This window comes from Gracilinanus agilis, chromosome 2, assembly GCF_016433145.1.
Source record: "Gracilinanus agilis isolate LMUSP501 chromosome 2, AgileGrace, whole genome shotgun sequence".
Taxonomy (NCBI): domain Eukaryota; kingdom Metazoa; phylum Chordata; class Mammalia; order Didelphimorphia; family Didelphidae; genus Gracilinanus; species Gracilinanus agilis.
This window is the reverse complement of record NC_058131.1, coordinates 160,085,053-160,110,894: the sequence shown is the minus strand read 5'-3', so window position 1 is coordinate 160,110,894 and position 25,842 is coordinate 160,085,053. Positions and strand designations below refer to the sequence as shown.

At 35.8% G+C, this 25,842-nt stretch overlaps 1 protein-coding gene across 1 annotated transcript in view; it reads left to right on the top strand.

Annotated features, from left to right (window-relative positions):
* Positions 1 to 1,491: 1,491 nt before the first annotated feature.
* XPO7 (exportin 7) overlaps positions 1,492 to 25,842 on the top strand; it is a 40,170-nt gene continuing 15,819 nt past the window's right edge. Inside the window, exons 1-15 of the mRNA XM_044663519.1 lie at positions 1,492 to 1,512; positions 2,512 to 2,658; positions 5,679 to 5,772; positions 6,310 to 6,476; positions 6,711 to 6,776; positions 9,259 to 9,363; positions 12,094 to 12,259; positions 12,876 to 12,949; positions 14,073 to 14,192; positions 16,026 to 16,172; positions 19,890 to 20,062; positions 21,421 to 21,614; positions 22,080 to 22,185; positions 24,825 to 24,960; positions 25,404 to 25,477. Coding sequence (XP_044519454.1) covers positions 1,492 to 1,512; positions 2,512 to 2,658; positions 5,679 to 5,772; positions 6,310 to 6,476; positions 6,711 to 6,776; positions 9,259 to 9,363; positions 12,094 to 12,259; positions 12,876 to 12,949; positions 14,073 to 14,192; positions 16,026 to 16,172; positions 19,890 to 20,062; positions 21,421 to 21,614; positions 22,080 to 22,185; positions 24,825 to 24,960; positions 25,404 to 25,477 — 1,790 coding nt within the window. The remainder of the gene's footprint in view (positions 1,513 to 2,511; positions 2,659 to 5,678; positions 5,773 to 6,309; positions 6,477 to 6,710; positions 6,777 to 9,258; positions 9,364 to 12,093; positions 12,260 to 12,875; positions 12,950 to 14,072; positions 14,193 to 16,025; positions 16,173 to 19,889; positions 20,063 to 21,420; positions 21,615 to 22,079; positions 22,186 to 24,824; positions 24,961 to 25,403; positions 25,478 to 25,842) is intronic.

The window sequence follows — 25,842 nt, the reverse complement described above, 5'->3', positions numbered from 1 at the left end:
GTTAAAGGCACATGATAATGAAGTGAGGTGGTAATGAAAACCTTACACTGACTGCGTAACTGTATTTATAACTTCACTAGACAGTTTAAACAGGTTGGTTTGCTCATTTTTTGGCATGTGAATAGTACTTTCTGGTAGTAAGAACCCCATACTATTCAGAAAGCAAAATTCATTCCTGCTAAAAATAGTCAGATTCCTACTTTAAATTCAAACCATTCCTTTAAAATTTTTACTTTTGTTACTATTTGTTTTTCTTTCTTAATTCATTTCTATATATACCCTCGACTACTTGATAAGCCATCCTTTTTTATAAAGATTAAGGAAGGTGGAAAGGATACACTAGCCAACATATTTGAGCTATGCCTGATCCAGTTCCGAGTCTGGAATGTCTCCGTCCTCCCCCGCCCCCCCCTTCTATCTCTCCCTTTTACACATACACACATCTATCTCTAAAGGAATTAGGTACCTTCCCCAGAACTAAATTTAGTGATAATTTCATAGCATTCAATTTGTTTGTTCCCTTCAGTTATATGGATATCATGGTTTTGCTTGCTTACACTATATTAAATCATGTAAGTTTTCCCATGCCATTCCTTACTTGTATTCATCATTTTAATAGTTTTGTTATATGTTTAATGATTTCCCTGCTTGATTAGCATCTATTTTATTTCCAATCTTTTTGAGACATTAATTTTTAAGAAAAGATATTTTATCCCTATCATGAAAATAATTTTTTTTTAAGTTTTTTTTTTTAACCCTTGAATTTCGGTGTATTGTCTCATAGGTGGAAGATTGGTAAGGGTGGGCAATGGGGGTCAAGTGACTTGCCCAGGGTCACACAGCTGGGAAGTGGCTGAGGCCGGGTTTGAACCTAGGACCTCCTGTCTCTAGGCCTGACTCTCACTCCACTGAGCTACCCAGCTGCCCATGAAAATAATTTTTTAAAGGAATAGGGCATTGTTTTCCAATTGTGGGCAGGGGAGTTCTTGTGAATGGTCCATGTACTAAGCATTGTCATTTTGATAGTTATTTCCAACAAAGTATGTATGACAGTATAATAAGCATAACTTCTATAGTTTGAATAAAAGGTAACCTATTTTTTCAAATATATGAATGCTTGTGATTAATGCAATAAAAAATAATTTTAAAACTATTGCCATATTTGTAGTAAACTTTTAGCTCTGTATTTTCTTGGTCAATATTAAAAACATAGTAATGATCGTGAGGTCCATGAAATCTTTTACCTTAAAAGAAGGAAGGAATCTTCATAAATTATAAGGTTAGATTTAGATAACTTTTAGGTCTTGAGTCCTACATTTGCATCATCTCTGCTTTTCTGGAATTAGTTCAAGATTTGGAGAGAAGGGTTTGTTTGGAGGAGTTTCCCTGTTCTTATCTCCAAGTAAACATATGCTGCCACTGGGTTTAAATTGCCAGTGTCATTTAAATGTGTAACTGACTCAGGAGAAGAAAGACTGTTCAGTTTGAGACATGAGGTACTTGAGGGAAAAGGTGGGTAAACTTTGAAGCTTCTCTTTTTCTTGGTCTCAACCTGAGATTTAAAAAACTAATCTGTAGCTTATACGCTTAAGCAATTTGTTAAGATGCTGAGAGGAACACATTCCCATAGTCCCATAGTCTATACGTGTTTGTGGAAAGAATTAACCTAGATCTAACCACTCTAAAGCTGTCTCTCTTCACTACTTCCTCTTATTGCTAAGAAAAGATTGTTTTAAGTTTTAACCATTGAAATTTACTGCCTCATATTTCAACTTGGAGACAGATGGAGCAAAGTTAAAATGAGCTGTCCAATGTAACATTTTGCATCAGAGCCAGCAGTAAAAGTGAAATTGGAACCACAATCAGATGTTCTAGGATTTTTTTTAATGAAGTGAACTAGACTTTTTAATATTAATGTGTGTTTATATATTAAAAGGTCACATGAAAGGAGGGGAGTAGTGTAATTCAGAATTCAATATGGTCTATATAAGTAAATAATTTATATGCAAAATTACATACCAGCATTGCATTTGATTTAACAGTGATTAAATTGTTGGTAGTGAGATTGTTGGTAGAAGTAAATTCTGGTTTTTTATTTAAATGACATTGTAGTAATAGTTTGGATTTTCTAGAACTTATTCAAAATAAAAATTGATCCTGTTTTATATATACATAAAATTTTTTAAACTGAAATAGATTGGAACAAAATCTTCAGAAATGGTACCATATCCTGTAGAATTTAGAAATAAGTGTGACTTAGACCCTTCTGAATATATAAATTGACCTATTTGAAAAAGTGTATCACCAAAAATGCAGTTTGAAGATTATTTCAGTGGAAATGTCCATGGGATACCCAATGTTTTTATCTTTTGATTCCCCCCCTTTTTTAAAGAGACTACAAATACTTCTCATTAATTACATATGGATGAAGAAGTTCTTTTAAATACTACTCAAAAGTTGAGAAATAATCCTATTTTCAGTGTTTTTCCCTTTGTGATTGATCTCTTCTAGAGCCTAGCCCAACTAGAGAACCTGTGCAAGCAGCTCTATGAAACTACCGACACAACAACCCGACTCCAGGCAGAGAAAGCCTTGGTTGAATTCACCAACAGTCCTGATTGCCTGAGCAAGTGCCAGCTCCTCCTGGAAAGAGGGAGTGTATGTATGATTTGATAATTTTTGAAAAGTAGTAGTAAGCTAGGGAAAAGCACCTAGGGCTACTTTAACTTAGGGGAAGAGATGGAATCAAGAGTTTGGGGTGACAGTTTGGGCACCTGCACTGGTTTTTTGCTTTGATTTGGTGGTTTTTTTTCCCCTCAGGCATTCTTCCCATCATGTTCCTCTTAGCTGAAAAAAAGTATGTCTAACTTATAATAAGTTGCTATAACTATGATTTAAAAATACATTTAGATCCCTCTTTTCCATGAAAAAGCTTTACAGTGAATAGATAATAGTGGCCAAACATTACTGCCATGAGGAAAATTGTTTTTAAAATTTTTTTTTTTATCTTTGTCATCTTAAACTGGTTTTCTGGAACTCTTCTTCAGTTTTCATATTTAAATTACTTTACTAATAAAGCTTACATTTAAGTAGAAATGGTATAATAAGCAGTAGCTGCTTTCCACATACATTATAATTAAATAACCTTCTTGTTAGTCAAAGTACTTGCTTAAAAAAAAATCTCACATTTGTTACTCAGTTTTACATACCAAAAAAACCTGAAGTACAGAAGACTTATACATTTGCCTGTGATGCCGAAAGAGGCAGCTAAGTAGTACAATGGATAAAATGCTGTGAATAAAGTCAGAAGGACCCAAGTTCAAATTCTTAGTAGCAGTGTCGACTTTGAGCAAGTCACTTAATCTTTGTTTACCTTAGTTTTCCTCTCCTGTAAAATTAGATTAATAGTAGCACATGGCTCCTGGGGTTGTTATGAAAATCAAATACAGTATTATTTGTAAAGTGCTTAGCCTAGTGCCTAGCACATACTATATAAAATGCTTTTCTCTTATCTTCCCCTTGATTTCCAATTTCTCTTTTTATATTCTGGATTTAACTCCAATGGATTTCTTTAACAAAGATTAATTTATAAGTAACCTTAGACTAAGGAATATAATGCCTAAGAAATATAGCTGAGGGTTACAAGTCAAAGAAAAGAATCTGCATTGGTCTGCAAAATAATTTTTTGATATGTCATTTTAATATATGTTCAAACAGCTTTAAGGTGTCTGCAAATGATGCTTAAAATTTCTTGGTCACAAGATAAACTGTGGTTCCAATTAAATATTTCAACAAACTATTGAACCTCTGAAGTTAAATCTAACTTACATTAAGAGCTCTGGTTCATTTTATAAGTTACTAGGCCTCTCCACTCTTCTTTTCCTTTTGTCACACTGTGTTCTTGATGGTGTCTGGCTTAGTGGATTTATGACCACCCTCTCAGCACCTTCTTTGCCCACAATTTTCAGTTCAAAGCCCAAAGTTCAAAGATAGATCAAATTTCTAAAGAAATAAAGTTCATCAGCCCTTGTTAGAAGTGTTCCATCCCTGGCCAAAAGCCCATCATTCATATATATATGTCAAGTCCCAAAATATGAATCTCCTTCAACAAAGTCTCAGTCAATTCCACGTTTTCCTTTCTCTTCTGAAGTCACAATAATAAAGTTGAAAATAGCACCTATGCCCATCAGGCCTTCAGTTTCTTGCATCTTATTCCCTAGCACTGATTTCTATGATCCTTTTCCAGATCACACACTGATCATATTTGGTCTGACTATAAACCATATTTTGTGTCATGGGTATAAGTTCAATTAGTTTCCAAAGTTATATAGAAAAGTATTTCTTTTGTATTTTAAAATAATATTATATAATGTTAACTTTTTTTAAATTAAAAAAGCCATTACCTTCTATCTTAGAATTACAAGTATTAGTTCTAAGGCAGAAGACTGGTAAAGGCTAGTTAGTTGAAGATAAGTGATGTGATCCGATTTGAACCCAGGATCTCCCATCTTTAGGCCTGACTCTATCCACTGAGCCACCTATTTGCCCCTAGAAAAGTTAACATTAATGGGTAATCTGTTGATCTAAAAATGCTCCTATTTTTACTCAATTATCCATAATTAATTAAATTAATTTTTCTTTTTTTAGTAAAAATGACTGAGCCTATAACCTGCCTTAATAACATCATGTCATAATCACATGGAAGAATTCTCACAATTCTTCACTTCTTTAAAGTGAAATTGTAATTAGGTGAAATGCTTGCTTTTCTGTAAGAGTGGTTGTTGACAGCTAGGTGGCTCAGTGGATAGAGAACTAGACCCTTGGGACTGGATGTCCTTAATTCAAATTTGATCTCACACATTTCCTATCTGTGTGCCTGGGCAAGTCACTTAACCCCAAATGCCTAGCCCTTACTGCTTTTCTGCCTTGGAAATAATATTTAGTATTGATTCTAAAATAGAAAGTAAGGATATTTTTAAAAGTCAAAACTCTATACTCAGAAGTATAGTTTTTCTAATTTGAACTCTGCAATGATTTTTACTTTTCATAAAGTAATTTTATGAATTATCCTTTAAAGCTAACTTGCCATTGGTTAGCATATACAATTCCAAGAACCATAATTGAGCAATAATGATGTTGTTGGAAAGGTGTCATTTTGAGAGGATATATACATCAGAATTTCTAATTTTTTTATTCTTACAATATACCTATTAAGAATATTTTGTGATAAAGGTCCTCAGACATTCTTAGTTTTAAGTAGTTTGAGTGACATCTACTGCTCCCAGCAGTTCAGATAGCTCTTTATACTTTCTAATGTGTCCTTTCCTTTATAATAACCTTGCTTGGTGATATAATCTGCCACATCATTATTTTTAGCAGATATCTGCTTTGGGTTCCTTATTATAGTGGAGCATTTGTAGTTTTAAGTGTTCACACCAATTGTTTGAACTTACTTATATTTCCAGATTGAAGCTATATGTGCATGTCCTTAGTGTATTTGTTTATCCTTAGAATTATATGCTATATGAATTTTCTAAGATTAAAATGTATCAAAATTTATTACTTTAAAAGCAGAATTGAACAATAAATAAATAGAATAAATAAAAAAAAGTCTTCTCCTGATTTACCAGGTGAACTTTCATTTTGAAACTCAAGACTTTCTTGATTTGCTTTCACAGTCATCATATTCCCAGTTACTGGCAGCTACATGCCTTACAAAGCTTGTATCACGTACAAACAACCCTTTGCCGTTGGAACAACGGATAGACATTCGTAAGTACAGAATTTTCCATGATAAAGCAAAGAAATGTATTTTAGTAGTACAACTGAGCAGTAGCTAAATTCACATCTTTGCTTGGTAATGTTCTGAAAATTGCTTCACATTAGATTATGAAGACCTTTATAAATGGTAAGAACAAATAGAGATGTGTATTTGTGAAATGAATTTTGTAAATGCTTCCTCTTCTTTATCTGAGATTTTCTCCTTTAATTCAGTCTTTATAGGCATTAATAAATAAGGAATATATTGGTAAAGGTTTTATACTTTCTTCGAGGACATTTTCTTTTAACTGCCTAGGAATGCCTACTATTATGTTTTCCTGCAAATAGTATAAAACTGTATATGCATAAGATTTCATAAATCTGGAGAGCCTCTCTTCTGATATCTAGATACTATTTAAAAAATAAAATAAGAATGAGAGATTTTAGAATTAACATTCAAATTCATAATTCTGTGAACATCTAGTCATTCTAAAAAATGATCACTATTTGCTGATGTCTACAATCACACTTATTGTTTTTGTCTTGTAGGGAACTATGTGCTCAACTACCTTGCCACTCGGCCAAAGCTGGCTACTTTTGTGACCCAAGCACTTATTCAGTTATATGCTCGAATTACAAAGCTGGGTTGGTTTGACTGTCAGAAGGATGAATATGTCTTCAGAAATGTAATCACAGATGTCACAAGGTTTTTACAGGTGAGATTGTTTTTTGATACTTTGGCACTTCTCCCTCATTCTCTATAAATCAAATTATTTTACTGTGCTGAGGTATCATCAGTAGCTTTCTCAGGAACATTACTAATCACCTATCTAGATCATTTCTTGTAGTAGCTTTAGCACTTGAAGTTCCCATGCAGACCCTCTGTCCCAAATACAAAGTAACAACAATAAGCACAAAGCCAACCTTTGTTGCCTTCTATTTCCCACCAGGATAGTGTTGAACACTGCATCATCGGAGTGACCATTCTATCTCAGCTAACCAATGAAATTAATCAAGTAAGTGCTACAGCCTTCCTCATTGAAGTAAGTGTTCTATTTTTTTCTTTAGTATTGGTGTTTTCTGCTGTGTGTGGGATGATCTTTTTGGCAGTTGTGTGCTTTTGCGGTAAGTGATTAATGTCATTTCTGGAACAGAATTAATTGGTTGGCTTTTTCTCTACATGCACAACCTTTCTCCCATCACCACATTCCTCTCTCTTTTTCCAAATACTGGACTCTGCTTTTCTGGTTTCCTTATTGATATTAATGTTCATTGTTAAAGATAAGAGCCATGATGCTAAAGCAAGCTGTTCTTTGTTAGCAGCATCTTGCCAATGAAAGCAATTCGGTCTGACAATATGAGTCACCAAATCCTTGCTAGCATCCTTTGGGTGCTTCCTCTATTCCTATACCCATTATTCATTATTAAAGTTATTGCCCACAACATTTTAAGAATACATAAAATAATCTGTTATGTACCAAATAATTGTAAAAACACTAGGGGAAAATGGCTATGTTAATTGATGTCACAAATTATTTTAAAGGAAATGTTTTTTCTGCCCTTTACCTTGGGACCTAGCCAGAATTTGCTAATGGAAAATGAATTCTAATTTTTCTAGTTAGATAAATAGGCCATTGTTAATTAATATTAGTTGTATGCCTCCTTTAGATTGTCAACAGATTAATTATATTAATCATGCTATTGCTTATACTTTTGCAGACATTTTTATTAACCCTGGTTCTGAGAAAATCTAACTTAAGTTAGTGATTTAAGTTTTTCAGTTTACGGTCTACTAAAGTCTGTATCATGTTTTGTTGCATGCGGTTCCTATTATGATTAGTAGAAGGTGAGCATGAGTTATCTGAGCTAGCATACAAATTTTCCTGGATTCTCCACTTAAATTTTAACATATTGACTCCAGAGTTGGCAGTGTGACCTTGGGGTTAAATAGCTTAACTTCTCTGTATAAAGGTGAAATCTCTTGAGTCCCCTTTGAATTTGAAGTTCTGTGAGCCATTTAAAGTGTTTCCACAAATTTTATTGCCTTACCTTCAGAAATCATGAAGTCACACACAACTCATGCTTCATATTTAAACATATGGTGCATAATGGAGTTCCACCTCACATTTAAAAATAGTAAATTATATATTTTGTGTAATCCAGCAATATATTGTTTGAAACATTTAAGTGTTTTCAACATCAAATGAGATAATATGTAAAGAGCTTTTCTGTTATCTATATACATTTTCAGGTGATTTTTTATTCTACATCAACTCCCCCACTTAGAACAAATTGTTAAGGAGTTTCATGACTTGTTTTCCTTTTCCTAAAAATAATTGCTATGTGACCCTCTTAGTGGGGCCAAAACAAAACAGGTTTCTTTGGGACATAGCTAATGGGAGTACTCTGAAATTCCAGAGCAATTTCTAGGAAAGCAATGGGTTATTGAAGATGTACAGTAGTAGCGTAATCTACATGCTTGTCTCTTAGTGCTCTTGCATATTCAAAAGAAGCAGAAGGAACAGTCCTGGCCTAAAGTAAAGTTAATTGGGGAAATCAATGAGAGAAACATAACAGTATTTAATAAAGTCATATATGATATAGACCACTAAAGGAAAAGTCTTACTTTAATGCCTCATTATGGCATAGAAAGGATGGATCCCAGGCTAAAAGGCTATGCTTAGTGGAACATAAATTCTTTCATGTTCTTCTGTCAAGTTGGGTTTTGAGTAGGGCATGATGACAGATTCTATTTCTCCTATCTAAGGACTAGCCTACCTGAGTCAGAAAATATTGTCACTGGGTTGGCCAAGACTGATAAAATTGTTGGTTTCAGTAATTCCAGGACTATTTGTTAATCTTTAGAAGGATTTCAGGCAAAGTCTGGGGGCAGGAGGAGTTCTTACACTGACTTAATCACAAATTCTTGAATTATTAAAGTATTTTGTATATATAAATACAATGTAGTTTACTACAGCAATTAGTGTTAGGCGTGTTCAGATGAGGAACATATCAAAATGAACTGGGACTTGAACTGGAACTGATATATTTCCAAGTTAAATAATAAATTTAGCACTTGGGAGTTGATCCATTGAAATATAAATGTAGCTACAATGTCTATTTTTTTATATTCAGCTATACCTAATAGGAATTATTAGCTGTTAATTTAGTAATATTATCTAAGTTAAATGAAAAAAATTTTTCTTCCATGTCATTTCTTCAAATCAGCTCTTCTTGTGTTTCTTCATAAAATCTAAAGCAATTTCCTTTTTGATTACTTGAAGCTTCCACTGTTTTCCCTTATTTGTTCCTCATGATAAAAGGTCATATAAGTTTTAAAATATAGACTATAATTCAAAGTACTGTTTTCAAACTCACATGTTTGAAAACATGTGAGGAGGGAGTTAATATTTTCTTAAATACTTAAAGTTTTTTACCTGTTTGTTTTTTGATAATGGATTCTAAATTTGCATCGGGTTCATTCACTTTTTTGCACAGGCAGACACCACCCATCCTCTGACCAAACATAGAAAAATAGCCTCATCTTTCCGAGATTCATCATTATTTGATATCTTCACTCTCTCGTGCAACTTACTAAAACAGGTGAGACTGAAAGTTGGGTTCTGCCTTATATATTTGGGGGAAATGTAAATAATTTGAGGTATGTTAATAGTTCTTTCTATTTAGGGGTAGTTCAATGTAGCAAACATTAAATTTCTACTATATGCAAGGAATCAGAGATATAAAGACAAAATGAAAAATATTGTCTGCTTTCAAAGAGCTAGCATTCTTCTGGGAAGAAACTTGAGCACCTTCTTTAGTTGCTCTTCATCATGTACCTCCTTGAGAGTGTGGAGGTGGAAAATTTGCTGCAGCTGAGCAAAATTCCCAGCATCCTTTTAAATACGTCCTCATTTGACATAAAGGTGCTTGGGAGATCAATTTGGCTGAGACCCACACATCACGGGGCTCTTTTTTAGAAGCTTGAGCCTTGTTTTAGTTAAGGTGTGGCAGGTGTGAGTCTCTAGCTCTTGTGCTCTGCTCACTTAACTGAAGGAATCCTTTTCCCTATTTTTTACTATCTCTATTTTGCTGTAATAAAGCCATTAAAAAGCTAACAGCCTCATAATTTAAATTGTAATTACAAGAGACAGCCTGGTATAGTAGGAAGACTATTGGATTTGGAGTCAGAGGACCTGGGTTCAAATTCCACTTTTATCACAACCTATAACCATAGGCAAATCATTTATTCTTTCTGGACATCAGTTTCTGCATCTGTAAAATTAAGGGATTTGTGTTAGACTACCTCTAAAGTCTCTTCCAATTCTAAATACATAGTACCAATCTTAGAGGCTTGTTAGAGTATCTTGCCACACTAATAATTATAACAAGTCTATACCTCCCAAGCTCCAGAGCATTAACTGGCTCCCTGACCATCTTAGTCTCTTCAGGAGATTTTGTTTATAACCAAAGTTTAGAGCTTTATCCTTTTTTTGAGACTAGGTCTCTGTATTTTACATGGCCTGGAAATATAGCCCCACTTGACTAATCCTACTACTGATTAGAATGGAAGTTTAACTGACTCTCTTTCCAACCTGAAGTAGTTCATCCTTCCTTAGGCAACCTAATGGCCCTGTCTTCCTCAGGACTCATTATATAAATGCTGGATTTAGTATCAACACCCAGTCAGTTTTAGCTCTAATAATAGCCAAGAGCTCAAGAGTTCTACTAGTGTCATCCTCTCTTCCAATAGCAGGGATTAAAAATGTGTACTACCTCTTAAAGCACTTATTTTAAAAACTAAATAAAACCTACATCTAGGAAGAGTAAGCACAATACTTTTATAATACTTAGCTTCCTTGTACTCAGGGAACAGTAAAAGGTCCTCTAAGCTGTGTACTGTGTTAATACACAGAAACTAGGCTAGTTTGATATCCTCCACTAAGTAAAGTACAGTAGATAACAGGCAGATCTGTAAGAAAGAGAAGTTTTAGAATTTTTTTTTTAACTTCCACTCAAATTTACTAAGTGAGGGGTATCTAATACCACGTAAGGAGAATTAACTTTTTTGAAATGAAGAAGTTGATTGATTAAAAGTTGTATTATTGATGTAATTGAACTAAAGAGAAATGTTGCCTGTGTACATCTCTGATTCCATTTGAGTACTTTTTATCACTTGTCAAAAGCTAAATGAAATTTGGGGAACTGCATGACATGGCTAAGGATATAGCTTAGCCTCTGGTTTTCTGTTAAATTTTGTCATTTGTTCTTATTTCCCAAGATGCCCCAGTTTTTTAGAAGCAAATCAGGATTCTTTCTCTTGTGTCCTTTTTCATAAGTTATTTCCACAGTTTCCATATTCCCAGAGCATTCTCAGGTCATATAACTCCCCCTTCCCCCCCCCAAAAAAAGGCTTTTATCCCACATTATTTTTTCTTTATCAAAGAGAGGCATCCATTATACCTTGGAAAAAAGTGTCAAAACATATGTGCTCCTCTGATAACCTCAACTATAATTAGCTGAAGCAGTGGCTATGCTGTATGGACACTATTGCCCTCATGAGCTCTAGTTACCATGTACCTCTAGCTACATATCTAGAACTCAAAACTTTCTCACAGATGTTGGTAAAATTGTTTTTGTGTTTTCCTTAACAGAAAAAGATGTGCATATAAACTGAGAAAAAAAAGTTTGAGACATATTTACAACTCTATCCCCAATATGAGACCTCCCAGGAGCCAACTAGCCTTTGGTCTACAAATGAATTCACTTGGTATCACACTGTGATTCAGAATTCCTCTTGTTTGTTGTCTGTAGCACAAAAAGCTAGTTTACAATGTTAGGAGTTTGGCAGTCTTTTTAAAAAGCAAATCTGTATTCTAACTTGATTTAATGTTGTCCAACACTCCCTTTTCTGCAATGGTTGATTAAGGATGCCCGTACTTATAAGAAAGAAATGATTTACCAAACATGGAAAATTCCCCCCACCCCTTCCCCTTGTGGCAACATCTGCCTGTTATTCAAATGGTAGATAAGGAACCAGAGCTTTTGGCTGCTGGGCCATTATTTTCTAGCATTGACATTACTTGTATTTCCTGAATTCATCTTGCTCTTCCTTTTCTCCCCTTACTTTAACCAATAGAATTAGCAATCCATAAAAGGGTACTTTGCCAAGTATTTGCATAAAAGTAGATGATCGCTTATCCACTCTCTGTGGGGAAATAACTTTAATCTGTTAAAATGGGAATATTCATTCTATCTCAACTGCTTTTTTCTCTATTCTATGGAGGTAGTTCTTGTTTTCTTTGTGTATTTAAAATCTCCTGATCTTTACAGGCTTCAGGAAAAAACCTGAATTTGAATGATGAAAGTCAACATGGTTTGCTCATGCAACTTCTCAAACTCACCCATAACTGCCTAAACTTTGATTTTATCGGCACATCAACAGATGAGTCCTCAGATGACCTGTGCACAGTACAAATTCCCACTAGTTGGAGATCAGGTAACAATCAGAGAACTGGAAAACAATCTCATCACCTGAAATGGATCTGTTTCTGAAACACAGTACTAATAAAACTATCCAAGTACCATCTTCTTTAGAAATCCTTATTAAAATTTAAGGGGGGAATTCAGAATTGTAGCTTCTCACAAAGAAAGAGAAAGAAATATAGCAGAAAGAAGTTAGAAATGGCTCAGGAAAAGGAAAACTTTGTATGTATTCCCCTTTAAGATTCCTTTAGGGAATGACTATTGTACAGGTTTTTAACTAACCTTCCACATTAATCACCTTGGGGATTTGGGTTTCTCATTCATGATTCTGTATGTCTTTCTTAAAATCCTTACCTATTCGTATTTCTGAATATAGGAAAATTCTTTCCCTTTGTTCCTATAGTATCATAAATTTGACTATTTCTTAAGGGAATTGAGAAACAAGAGGTCAAATTTGGCTTTGTAATGATAAAGAAAACACTTTCTATAGGAGTAAACAGTTCTGACCTCTATCTCTTTATATCCCCAGTAAGTATAAGGGTATATTCACTTGGACATGTTGCCAAAAGTATTCCAGCAAATAATGATGCAGTCACACCCATTAAAATGCTTTTTTCTCTTTGTTTCAGCATTCTTAGATTCTTCTACCTTGCAGCTGTTTTTTGACCTATATCATTCCATCCCTCCTTCATTTTCACCTCTGGTGAGTCAGGACTACAGTCCCCTAAAAGTAATGGTATATTCAGCATTGATGAAAGAGCCTTATTTTAAAAAAAAAAAAAAATCTTTGCAAGACATTTGCTTCAAAGTGATATAGATATACCAGGATAAACCCTATTGAGAATGAATATTTGTTAAAAAGGTTTGAATAACCTTATTTTAGTCCAAGTTTGAATTAGTATGTTGAGTCTTATCAACCAGACACAGAAGATGATCTGGTTTTTCAAGTGCCATTAATAAATGTGAGTTTAGACTATACTTCAGATTCCCATGAAGAAAAGTACCTCATCCTAAATAGTTAAACTATTAAAAATTAGAATAATTCCTTCAGGCACACGTTACAGAAATAATAAGTGAAAGGTGTAGTGTGAGGCAAAATTTGGATTCCTACCCAAGATACTATATGGGAGCTGCTCGTAAATGGCATGTTGTCTTTTTAGATCAATCCTTAAATCAAAGAGTCCTTTATGTTCTAAAGTTCTGTTTGTCCACACACAGATACCAAATAGCAAAAAAGAGTTGTATAATGAAATAATGACTATTTTTCATTGTTTCTACAATAGAGTACTTTTCAAGATAGCTTAATGCCTTTCCAGGTCACAGAAAATCTATGCCCGTAGCAGAAACGTTAACTTAGTGCAGGTAGATAAATGATACGCTTTTTTACGGACATTTCTTTACAGTCAAACTTAGCTAAGGCTGATGAAGTACAAAAAGGTTTGCTAAAAAAGAAAAACATAGGCCATTAAGCAGAAACCTAAAGCAATTAAGCTATTAATTGCTTGAAGTTTTAAAGCATTAAATATGCATGTTGGCAAGAACAAGAAGAACCATTAAACTGGTCAGAGAACAGTGAATCTAATTAGCAGCTATGATCAACTTGGTTCTAATGTTTTTACTTCATAATAAAACTGCCCAGATGCCCTGAGTTATACATTCCTTGATCTTTCTATACCTTTACAATTAGAGAGCCCAATGAGGTATAAAACAGATGCTATCATAAGAGGTGAAGAAGACTTCTTAAATTTGGGAGTATTGGGGTAAGATAACCAGTTATACTGTTTTTCAGTGTTTTTCTGATTAATTTTTTTTGTTTTGGTTTTTAGGTCCTATCCTGTTTAGTACAAATTGCTTCAGTCCGCAGGTCCCTGTTTAATAATGCAGAAAGGGCAAAGTTCCTCTCTCATCTTGTTGATGGTGTTAAGCGAATACTGGAAAATCCACAGGTGAGAGTGTAGGACTTAACTTTTGTGATACATGTAGAGAATCAGCCATGCACATTAGCATATTCCCACATGTGTGAAAGAAATCAGGGTAAGCAACATTTGGCAATGGACTAGAAAAGAAAGAATCTCAAACTCTTCAGTGCAGTGATGTCAAACTTAGAAATGGGGCCACTTAACTATATATAAGAATCCTTATGGGGGGCAGCTGGGTAACTCAGTGGATTGAGAGCCAGACCTAGAGACAGAGGTCCTAGGTTCAAAACTGGCTTCAGACACTTCCCAGCTGTGTGACCCTGGGCAAGTCACTTGACCCCCATTGCCTACCCTTACCACTCTTTTGCCTTGGAGCCAATACACAGGATTGACCTGTGGAAGGTAAGGGCTTAAAAATATACAAACAAATGAATAAATAAGAATCCTTATGGATTGCCTGTTGGCTGAAAAAACAACAAATTAACGTTTTTGGGTTTTATATTCTTATTTATTTTAAGTATTTCCCAATTACATTTTCATTTGGTTCAGACTGCACTCAGGAATGTTGTAAACCAGGTTTTACATTTGACGACTTTCAAGTATGTTTGCTTCCAAATTATACATATGCTTGGGTCCTCTTACTCTGTGAGTTGGGGGAGGTAATGGATCACTGATTATTCTACTAAATTATTGTATTAGATTTTAAAGGAAGGAAACATTTTAGCCCAAATTGTGATTATTAGCATAATAATCTCATATATGTAATTTTATACTGTGGATGACTTTATAGTGCCTTCAGATCTGCAGAATTCCTTACAAATATCTCATATTTAGTCCTTACTGTTACTTTATTTACCTTGTATAGTAAATTTTACTGCTTTTATCAACCTTCTTTTACAGATGAAGAAACTAAGACTTAAAAAGGTTAAGAGATCCTTAGAAGTCAGGCAGGATTTAAGCCTATTTTTTACCCAGGCCTCTCCTGACTCTAGTCCCTTTCTACTGTACCATACTGCTATTATTGCTATTATTTACTTGCTTTCAATTACACTTTTTCTCTGGTCCTAATCTACTTTAAGTAGTACTTGTGCTGGAAGGAGATAGTAAAAGAATTTACCAAGCTCTGTTCATCATCTTGTGAATGAAACATTGTTATAACTTTGTACCAAGATGTTTGCTATATTCAGTACTCGACTTAATAGATATGTAAATTTATGTTTTGTGACCCAGAGAAATTGTCTTTTCTCTCTAATATGTCAGTAATCATTATAATTTTTAGACAAGTCACCTAACCTCAATTTAAATGCATCAAGTTTTCCGAAGCTATAAAATGAAGCTATTAAGAACTGCCTGGTGATTATTGATATATAGTCATCCCTTGCTATATAGCATCTATCACAAGTTTTTTTTAAATATGTATATATAAAAATATGTATATATTTTAAAAAAACTTGTGATAGATGCTATATATATATATATATATATATAATTCTGGATCACGGAGTTTTCCCTGTATCGAGGGATTCTGCAGATGAATACCATACTGTACACAATATGGAAATGCAGTATACCACTACCACTTGCACAAAGGCAACCACCACAGCACCATGTTCTGTATCCTGGGCATTGATTGGCTCAGTGACTGTAGCATTGGTCTGTTTGCTCTCTGGCTACTTTGCAAATTTCCATCTATCATGGGCTGGGGGCAGGTCGTCTCTGGAACGTAACTCCTGCAATAGGCGAGGAATCACTGTAATTAATATGAAAGTCCTCAAAAAAAACCCACATTACTCTGTGATATTACAAGTAAGTGAAGTACATGACACTCAGAACTTTCTTTTCCTTCTTTCCTCCCTTTAGAGTTTGTCAGACCCAAATAATTACCATGAGTTTTGCAGACTTCTGGCCAGATTGAAAAGTAACTACCAATTGGGAGAATTGGTAAAGGTGGAAAACTACCCTGAGGTCATCCGATTAATAGCCAACTTCACAGTGACAAGCTTACAGGTTTGCTTTGGATTAAATTCCTTTCCTTTCTCCCTGTCTAGGATGTCCTCTCCTCCAGCTGATTTTGTAGAAATAGCATCCTCTTTTTCTATATCCACTCAAAGACTCGGTTAATGTCCCCTCACAACTGTGATTGATTTGGAAGTTTCAGCCAATTTGTTTTTCAGGACCTGATGATCCAGTTTGATGGTTATTTATAGGCATTTCATTTTCTTCATTTTCATTTATGCTTCATTTCCTGGTAGTATTTCCAGAGAATAAGCAGAGAAAATAAAAGACACACAAGTAATTTCAGTTTATGGGGGAGGGGAGAGGTATTAAGTGAAACAAGAGATTGAAGATATCCAAATTTTGACCATATTATTCCTCACTAAAAAATAATTTAGAGCTACTACATGGGTATTGAAACATAATTTTAAAAATTGTTTCTAAAAATATTATGTATAACTCAGATCAAATTACTTAACAGCTCTGAGTAGAGGAAAGTAAACAATTTGGAGCATATAACTTCTCAAAGCTTATTTTAGAATGAAATATTGTTATTACATGTACTTGGTAAAGTAAAATATCAATATAAAAATTAAAATTGTAAAAGTAATTAAAATATTGCGTAAGACAGTAGATTTCATAAAGTATTTCTAGACCATCCAATTTTGTAAACATTTATTAAACACCTACTCTATGTTAGGCATTGTGCTGAGTGCTAGAGATAAAATTAATAAAAAGAAAGTTCCTTCCTTTTAAGAATCTTACCATCTAATGGGGGAAGACAACAACACACAAAAGGAGGCAGGAAAGGGGGTCCAGGTTATCTTGTTCTGTGGAGTTGAGACCATGCAGAGCAGCATATGTAGATTGCTATAAGCCAAAAAGCCCATTTTCTGCCTGCAATATTAAGGAAGATGCTGGGAAAATTTTGGTTTGGTACTTTGCCATCTAGCCTTCCAGTCAGAGAGAAGGAAGAGGAAACTGAGGGGAAAAGACCAAAAATAAACTTAGATAAACAAGGGAATCATTTTCATGAACTAAAAACCAGGATTTCTATTCCTGTTGTGTTCTCCAGTCAAAACTGACCAAAGTCAGGCCTAGAGATGGGAGGTCCTAGGTTCAAATGTGGCCTTAGACACTTCCTAGCTGTGTGACCCTGGGCAAGTCACCTGACCCCCATTGCTTACCCTTAACACTCTTCTGCCTTGGTTTAAAAAAAAAAAAAGAAGACTGACCAAATTGAGTGGCATCTGTTATCTTAGTAGTTGTTCCTTTCTTATAGAGCTTTCCTACATCAATTTTTAAATTATTAATGCTTATTTTATTATGCCTTACCTGTCAGTTAAAAAAATTTGAATCAGTAATGTTCTTTGTTGCCTCTTAACACTGTTGGAGCCTTAATTTATCCAATTTTACTTCACTTTGAATAATATATTCCTAAAAGATATATGTAACTTTCCATGTTCAGTCAGTAATTTCATTAAATTCATAATTTCCATTGTAAATTTCTCCCCCCAAAAAAACATTTTTATCCTACTACATTAACTTGAAGTAAAATAATGATTTTTATCAGAACACAGTGTATTAAAATTTTATTTTCCCACATCATCTCTGCAAGTCATTAATTAAGAAGTTTGTCTTAAGTGGAGATATGGAGGCAAGGGTATGTTACTAACCCAAGAAACCTTCTTTTGAGGAAGGACTTAGGCTAAGTAATAACCTTTTCTAAAATTAACTACATTATTTTACTACCTTCATAACTCACTTAAGATGCTTAGTATAGCAAATTAAGTTGGGGTGGGAGAGAGACTTATTATAAAAACTGACAAAATAATAAAACCACATAGCTTCCACCTTCTTCCCCCTCAACCCCAAATTAATTTTGGATAGGTTTTTAATGTTTCATGCCTAGTCTTATGGTACAAAGAACTAGAGGAGTTGAATTGAGAACTTTCTAATTGAATAAGCTTGCCCACAACCATTTTAGTCAGTGAGTATTTATTAAGTATCTACTATGTACTAGGCACTATGCTGAGCACTGAGGATACAAAGAAAGAAAAAAGCAACCATTTCAAGGAATTTACATTCTAATATGGTAGGCACGGGCAGACAACTGGGGAAATGATATATGCAGGATAAACTGAAGGCCAGTGTGACCAGATCATGGAAAAGCCTACATAGAAAGGAATAAGGTATAAAAAGACTGGAAAGGTAGGAAGGGTCCAGGTTAATGAAAGGCTTTTAAAAAGTCAAACAGAAGAGTTTATATATGATTATGTGGGGTGGAGGTGGGGGGTTGACAGGGAGCCACTGAAGTCGATTGAGTATAATCATAATGTAGTCTGTGTGGAATTGTAGGAAGATTACTTTGATAACTGAGTAGAGAATAGACTTGAATGGGAAGAGACTTCAGGTGGGCTACTTCAGTAGTTCAGGTACAATGTAATGAGGGCTTGGTAATGTCAAGGAAGAGAAGAGGACAGAAACAAGAGGTGTTGGGAAGGGTAGAAATGACAGAACTTGACAACTAACTGGATATTATGACTTAAGTAGTTGGAGATGGCACTACCTAAATTTGGAGACTGATTGGCTGAGAGAATGGTAGTTCCCTAAACAATCAAAGGGGAGGATTTGAGGAAAACAATAAATGAATTGAAGTTTTGGCAATGTTGGGTTTGAGATGTCTGTGGGACATACAGTTCAAAGAGTTCTAATGGGAAATTGGAGATGTGAGCCTAGAAGTCAGGAGAGCAATTAAGTCTTGATAAGTAGATTTGAGAATCATTAACATAGAGATAATAATTGAATCCATGGGAACAAATGATCACCAGCTGACATAGTATAGAAGAGAAAAGGACTTAAGACAGCTCTAGGGGACACCCACCTCACCCAGTTATTGAACAAGTTCTAGATGAGGATCTAGTGAAGGAGACTGAGAAGGAAAAGCCAGTGAGGAGAATATGAAGGAGATGAGGGTGATTAACAGTGTCAGGCTTCAGAGAGGTCAAGAAGAATGAAGACTGAGAAAAGGCCTTTGGATTTAGCAATTAAGAGTAAGTTTGGAGAGAGCCATTTCAATTAAGTGATGAGATCAGAGAAACCAGACTGTAGAGTTAAGAAGAGCATTAGATGAAAGTAAGTAGAATTACTACTATATATGGTCTTTTCAAGAAGTTTAACTGTGAAAGGAAAGAGATATTTAGGAAGATTGCTAATGGGAATGGGCATCAGTTAAGTTTTTTGTTGTTGTTTTTTTAAAGATGAAGGACACGTGGACATGTTTCTGGACAGTAAGGGAGCATCATGTGGTCAGGGAGAGATTGAAGACGAGTGAAAGATGGATCACAATTGTGGGACATTAGGGAACACTAAGAAGAGCCCCAAACCCCTCAGTTTGTCACCTGAAAGAGTGAGAAGTAGAAAGCTATAGACTATCTGTTGTCATTGTTTAGTTTTCTAAAAGTATGCTCATAATCCCTATTGTGTTGGTTATAAATTTTTTTGAGGGCAAAAACTGCTGGTTTTTTATTTTTGGATCCCCATTACCCCCACACAATGCCTTTTTGTTGAAATGAATGGAATTATTAAATATGCTACAAAGAAAGCAAAGCTTGGGAAAAGGCACCCTTTTTAAATACCCTATATTCCCTTTGTTATAGTCCAGTAACAAGTGGCCAATCTATTTTATTAAAAGTAAAAATAAATCCTCCACATTTTGATTCTTCTTAGCACTGGGAATTTGCTCCAAATAGCGTGCACTATCTCCTGAGCCTGTGGCAGCGACTGGCTGCCTCTGTACCCTATGTCAAAGCCACAGAACCACACATGCTGGAAACTTATACCCCTGAAGTTACCAAAGCCTATATCACATCACGCTTGGAGTCTGTGCATATCATCCTAAGGTAAGGGAACTTGGTCACCCTGATTATCCTCCTCAGAACCTTTATGTCACTGTTACCTGAGGTCTACTATGTTCAAAAAAAACTTTTGAAGGTGCTTGAAGCCATAGATATGACTAATACAACTAAAGATTATTTTTCCTCTGTTAAAAAAAATGAAACAAAAATGGCATATGACATGAATTTTGAGAGGGAGGCTATTCTTCATTAATCTGCTACTTTTTTATCCTTTTTACTAGTTTCAGCACTATCTATGAAAACAGAAGGCATTAATAGTAATCCTGTACAAGTTCTCTACATTTGCAGGGCAAAGATGATATAAAAATACATAATATGCACAATATAGATATTGAATATTGATCCCCTAAAGGTCTAAGTGTTTTAAGATAAGAGCTTTATTTCCTCACACAAAATCTAATACCACCTCTAACTTCAGTATCACTGAAAAACATCAAAAAGCTAAGCAGATGTCACTTACTACATTGACAAATGGGCCCTATAACTCTGGATGTTTGACTAACTCTGGATGTTTGACTTCTTAGTCAGGAGATTAAGCCATGGCTAAGGTCAACAAAGTTTCAGACCCTATCAGAATGACATATTATAAAATGAAATTATTCTTCATCTGAGAGAACCTTCCTATTTTATTTCCCTTCAGGGGTTGGTACCATATGGGGTAGTCAGATTAACTGAAAAGTCAGAATTGAGAGATTAAAGATAGGAACCCAGTAAGTGAGGGTTTATTGTGACTGTGGACCAAAAGTCTCCTATTCCAGAGGTCAGCAGAATCCTAGTCACAATCTCAGAGCTGAAAGAACCTTAAAAATAATCTAGTCCAACTTCATTTTTATAGAAGCAGGAACTAAGGTAAGCAGACAAGAGTAAAAAGTCAAGCCGTTATTTTGATACTACATGACAGTAAAGATGAGAGATGTGATATTTCTACCCCACACCTTTGCAAAGAGAAAAGGTCCATGAGTGTGGAGCATTTAATATGTTTACCAACTTTTTCAGTTTTTTGTTGAGAGTGGTGTTCCTCTTCCTTTTTTTTTTTTTTTTTTTTTTTTCCCTTTAAAAAAGTTATTTGCTATATAGACTGCCTGGTTGGGGAACCAGAGACCTACTAAGAGAAATTTTGATGATGTTGAAAAAAAGATAAATAAGAATCTGTTGGGGGGGGATACTGCAATAAGTGAACCTATTCCCAGAGCAGAGGCTATTTGCCTTGTCCCCACTTTTCTGCTTTGTATACAGACAGATAAAATGTGTTTTAACCATTAAGACCTCAAAGTGAAGAAAAGTTGGTTACAGGTAGAGAACTGACAGTATCTGGGCTATCTTCCCTCTTTATTTGAGTACAGAGATGGTCTTGAAGACCCCCTGGATGATACAGGCCTAGTCCAACAGCAATTGGACCAACTATCTACAATTGGCCGCTGTGAGTATGAGAAGACATGTGCACTCCTTGTCCAGCTATTTGATCAGTCAGCCCAGTCATACCAGGAGCTGCTCCAGAGTGCCAGTGCAAGTCCTATGGATATTGCAGTGCAGGAAGGTAAGTGCTCCAAAGCAAGGACCTATCAAACTGGCTAAATGGCTTTTAATGGGATTGGGCATTCAGTCAGGACTTTTCTTCTTTCTTCAGAAGGGTCTTTAAGAGGAACTTGAGCCATGGCAATGTGGGAAATGAGGGGGAAACTACTACTCATGAAATAGGCTTTTTTTTTTTTTTTACTCCAAGGAAACTTTGTATTCCTTTGAATGACTTGGTTGTGTATAAATTGTCTCTTCCTTTTCCCTGTACAAAAATGACAAATATAGAAAATAAATCTCATTTGACTAAGCAAGGCTATCTATTAAGTTCCTAAAACACAGTACGGGGAGGGGGGTGCAGTACATTGGTTCCCAAGGTCATTTGTTTAAAGTCATATGGTAGCCAGAGGAAAGTATCTGGTTGGGAATTTCTTCTTGACCCTGGTCTTTGAAAGAGTGATATTAACATTGCTTCTTTCCATTGCAGGACGGCTAACATGGCTAGTTTATATTATTGGTGCAGTGATTGGTGGCCGTGTTTCATTTGCGAGCACAGATGAACAGGATGCTATGGATGGGGAACTGGTCTGTCGGTAAGTGTTTTCCTCAGACTCCCACTTCAGCTGCATCTCTTCTGAGTTGTAAGGTTGCTGTGGCAAACTGCTTCTGTTACAGCTTTCTTCCTCACTCCCTAAAAATAAGCTAGTGAAGCAGCTTGCTTGTGAAAAGAAAATCTAGGTAGTAATAGAAGTACAGTCCAGATCTAAACAGAGTTCCAACCACAGCTTATGGAACATGTACGGTCTTATAAGGAAAACATTTGAAGCCAGGGACCTGTAAATATAGCATTAGAAAACCAAAACGGAGGGAGCAGTATTGTTATTAAAAATGAGGAAGGCAGATATTAAAAGGGAGAATAGTATTTTAATAAAAGCCATTCTGATAGAGATAAATCATTAGACCACGCGCCTGTAAGTATACAAACTGCCACATCAGCCATTTTACCTTTTGTATCTTCGCACGCCCAGGTAGCTAAAGAGGAAGTTCAAAGCCACTTCCCAATATTTAAAGCTGTACCTCACCTTGAAGACGTCATCTAAAACAGGAAACCCGTTGGACCACGGGAAATGTAGTTCCAAGGTCCCCCACAGGTCCACAGAAGTTTGTCAAACACTATATTGATACATATATTGAGGCTCAATCCTTCCAAATAGAACCCCAGGTGATTTTAACTAACACAGCAGCTGAGTAACTTGGTGGATTGAGAGCCAGGCCTAGAGATGGGAGGTCCTGGGTCCAAATCTGACCTCAGACACTTCCCAGCTGTGTGACCCTGGGCAAGTCACCCCCATTGCCTAGTCTTTACCAATCTTCTGCCTTAGAACCAATACATAGTATTGATTCTATGGTGCAAGGTAAGGGTTTTTTTTTTTTTTAATAATAATAATAATAATAAAATGTGGTCTAGAGTCTTATTTAAAGACACCAGGAAATGCTAGGGCAAAATTGATATATGGACTGCTTATTGGTTTATATTATATAACCTACCAACAAGAAATGCTTCCAAAAGATTGTGACTCTTCTATGGGTGTCAGCTCTAGAGTTAAATCATTGGTTTCTTATGGCCATAAATCCAAACCATTGGCCATATAATTTCCTATTTACAAGATTCATGGTTAGTTAATTTAGCTGTGATTCTCATTTTACAAATAACTACTGGCAAGCAATTTTTAAATGGCATCTCCACTGAGATAGAAATGTCATCTTATTTAGTGACTTTCTGAAAAATAAAATAGAGACTTAAAACATCCTGACATGCCCTAAATATTGGCTTCATTAGAGAGGACTACATTCCAACATAGTATATTAGATTTGTTCTCAACAAAAGCCCATCAGACACCACCCTTTTAATAATTCATTTTTGTAGGGTGAGGGCATCTTCCAGAAATCCTATTTCCTTCCCTTCTATACCCACAACCTACTATTCAAACGCCTTTTTATTTTACCTTCAGCTTGATAAGCATGACAAGTTCAATTTCAGTATCTGTTAACTTTTTTTGGAAGTTAAAAAAAGGGAATTTATATAGATAGTAAGATTGGAAATCTAGTATCTTTCTTATTCCATAGCCAAATTCAAATCCATACATGAAAATTGAGATTGGAAGAAGAGACATTAAAGATCACTTAATCCACCCACCTTATTTTATAGGGAAAGAGAAAGAAAATACAAAGAAAATGTTATAGAGAACGAAAAGAAGGAACCCAGAAAGAGAAAGGGTCTTACCTAAAGACAGATAGCTAATTAGTGGCATAACTAACTAATTTGGTAGAACTCAAGTGTCTTAAACTGTCCATGCTTTTTTGGAGTAGAGTTCTGCTAAAGATTTTGTTTTAAGAATTATTAAGGTGGGGCGGGAGGGGGACAGCTGAGTAGCGTAGCAAGCTGGGCAAGTCACAACACACACACACACACACACACACACACACACACTCTGCCTTGGAACACACACACACACACACACACACACACACACACACACACTCTCTGCCTTGGAACCAATATACAATATTGATTCCAAGATGGAAGGTAAAGGTTTAAAAAAAAAAAAGTAGTAGCATTAAGTGGGAGGTTCTGGATAGCTCAGTGGATTAAGAGTCAGGCCTTGGGAGTTCTTGGGCTCAAATGTGACCACAGACACTACCTCACTGTATGACTCTGGACAAGTCACTTAACCCCCGTTGCCTAGCCCTTTTGCCCAGTATTGATTCCAAGATGAAAGGTATGAGTTTTTATATTTAAAAAAAAAAAAAAAAAGTATTTCCATTTTTGTTCATACCCATGATTTCAATGGAATAGGGAATTCTCAAAGAGGAAACTGTCAGTGCTGTTAGGCAGCTCCTATTCTTAAGGGAATTGCCTGGAGCACTTGGAGTTTAAATGCCCAGACTCACACAATGTTTGTGTCAAACAGGACTCAAACCCAGGTTTTCTACATTACCTAGGCCAGCTCTATTCAAGTACTATGCTGCTCTCTTAAGTGATTAGAGGTTTATTTACTTCTGGGTTAAACCTTTAGGGCATAAATAGAGAATTCACTTCCCTCAAAAGACCCCAAAGTCTGAAAGTATGTCTTTTAAGATCATCTCAGTAAGGTATTTCAGCGTCCGTTGGATTTCCTAGAACAGCCAGAATCTCCTGCTGTTGAGAGAATCATTGCTTCTCTACCTCCAGGGTACTCCAGCTGATGAACCTGACAGACTCTCGCTTGGCCCAGGCGGGGAACGAGAAGCTAGAGCTAGCCATGCTGAGCTTCTTTGAACAGTTCCGTAAGATCTACATTGGGGACCAGGTGCAGAAATCTTCCAAGGTAACAGCCACTCCTCACTAACACAGCTTCTCCCTTTTGGACTCCTAGTTTAGGTGGGGACTGGGGACCTCCTCCAGACTAGGTCCCAGACTGAGAGCTAACTTCAGCTTCAAGGCTCCTAAATTCTGAAAGTCTGCTCAGAACTCAGCTTCTTTCAAAACACATGTGCCTGACAGTCCCCCAAGTATAAGGATTTGTGTATGTTTGGATGGCACAGAGTGAGAGTTGAGCTAACCACATTCATAAATATAGGGCATTATCAGTGGCATGTTTCAGTGTGCAGACCCAAAAAGACAAAATTGCTCTTTTGGCAGGTGAGATGTATCAACAATTTCCCTCATACCCTCCCATCCTTAGAACTAAAAGAAAGTATTGGCATATGTGAATATTTTGACTCCTCTCTCCACGTTGCTCTTTTCTTCTCTTCTTCTCTATAACTCCAGTTATATCGCCGGCTCTCAGAAGTCTTGGGCTTAAACGATGAGACCATGGTCCTGAGTGTCTTCATAGGAAAAATGTAAGTGTTGGAGCTTGCCGACAACAGGAGACAGGCCAATGCACTAATGTTGCAACAGTAAATCTGTGATCTTGGCAATGTGCCACTAGTGCTTTGGTCTTTCAACCTTGATTGTTTTGCGTCAGAGCATCGTGCATCTGAGTGTGTGAAACATTGTGTTTAGAGATGTGGCCCGGCCCCAGAGCATTCCAGGGTTGCCCAGAAGGGAATTTAATTTCATCCACTATAGACTCTAACCTTAGGAGCACAGGTGAAAACCCTGTCAGTGTCATTACTAAAATGGGCATATCCCCAGTAGTCAGTGCTTATCGGTCTTACCTATTACAGTGCTGCTGGAGAAGCCCTTACCAGGAGTTTACAATTGC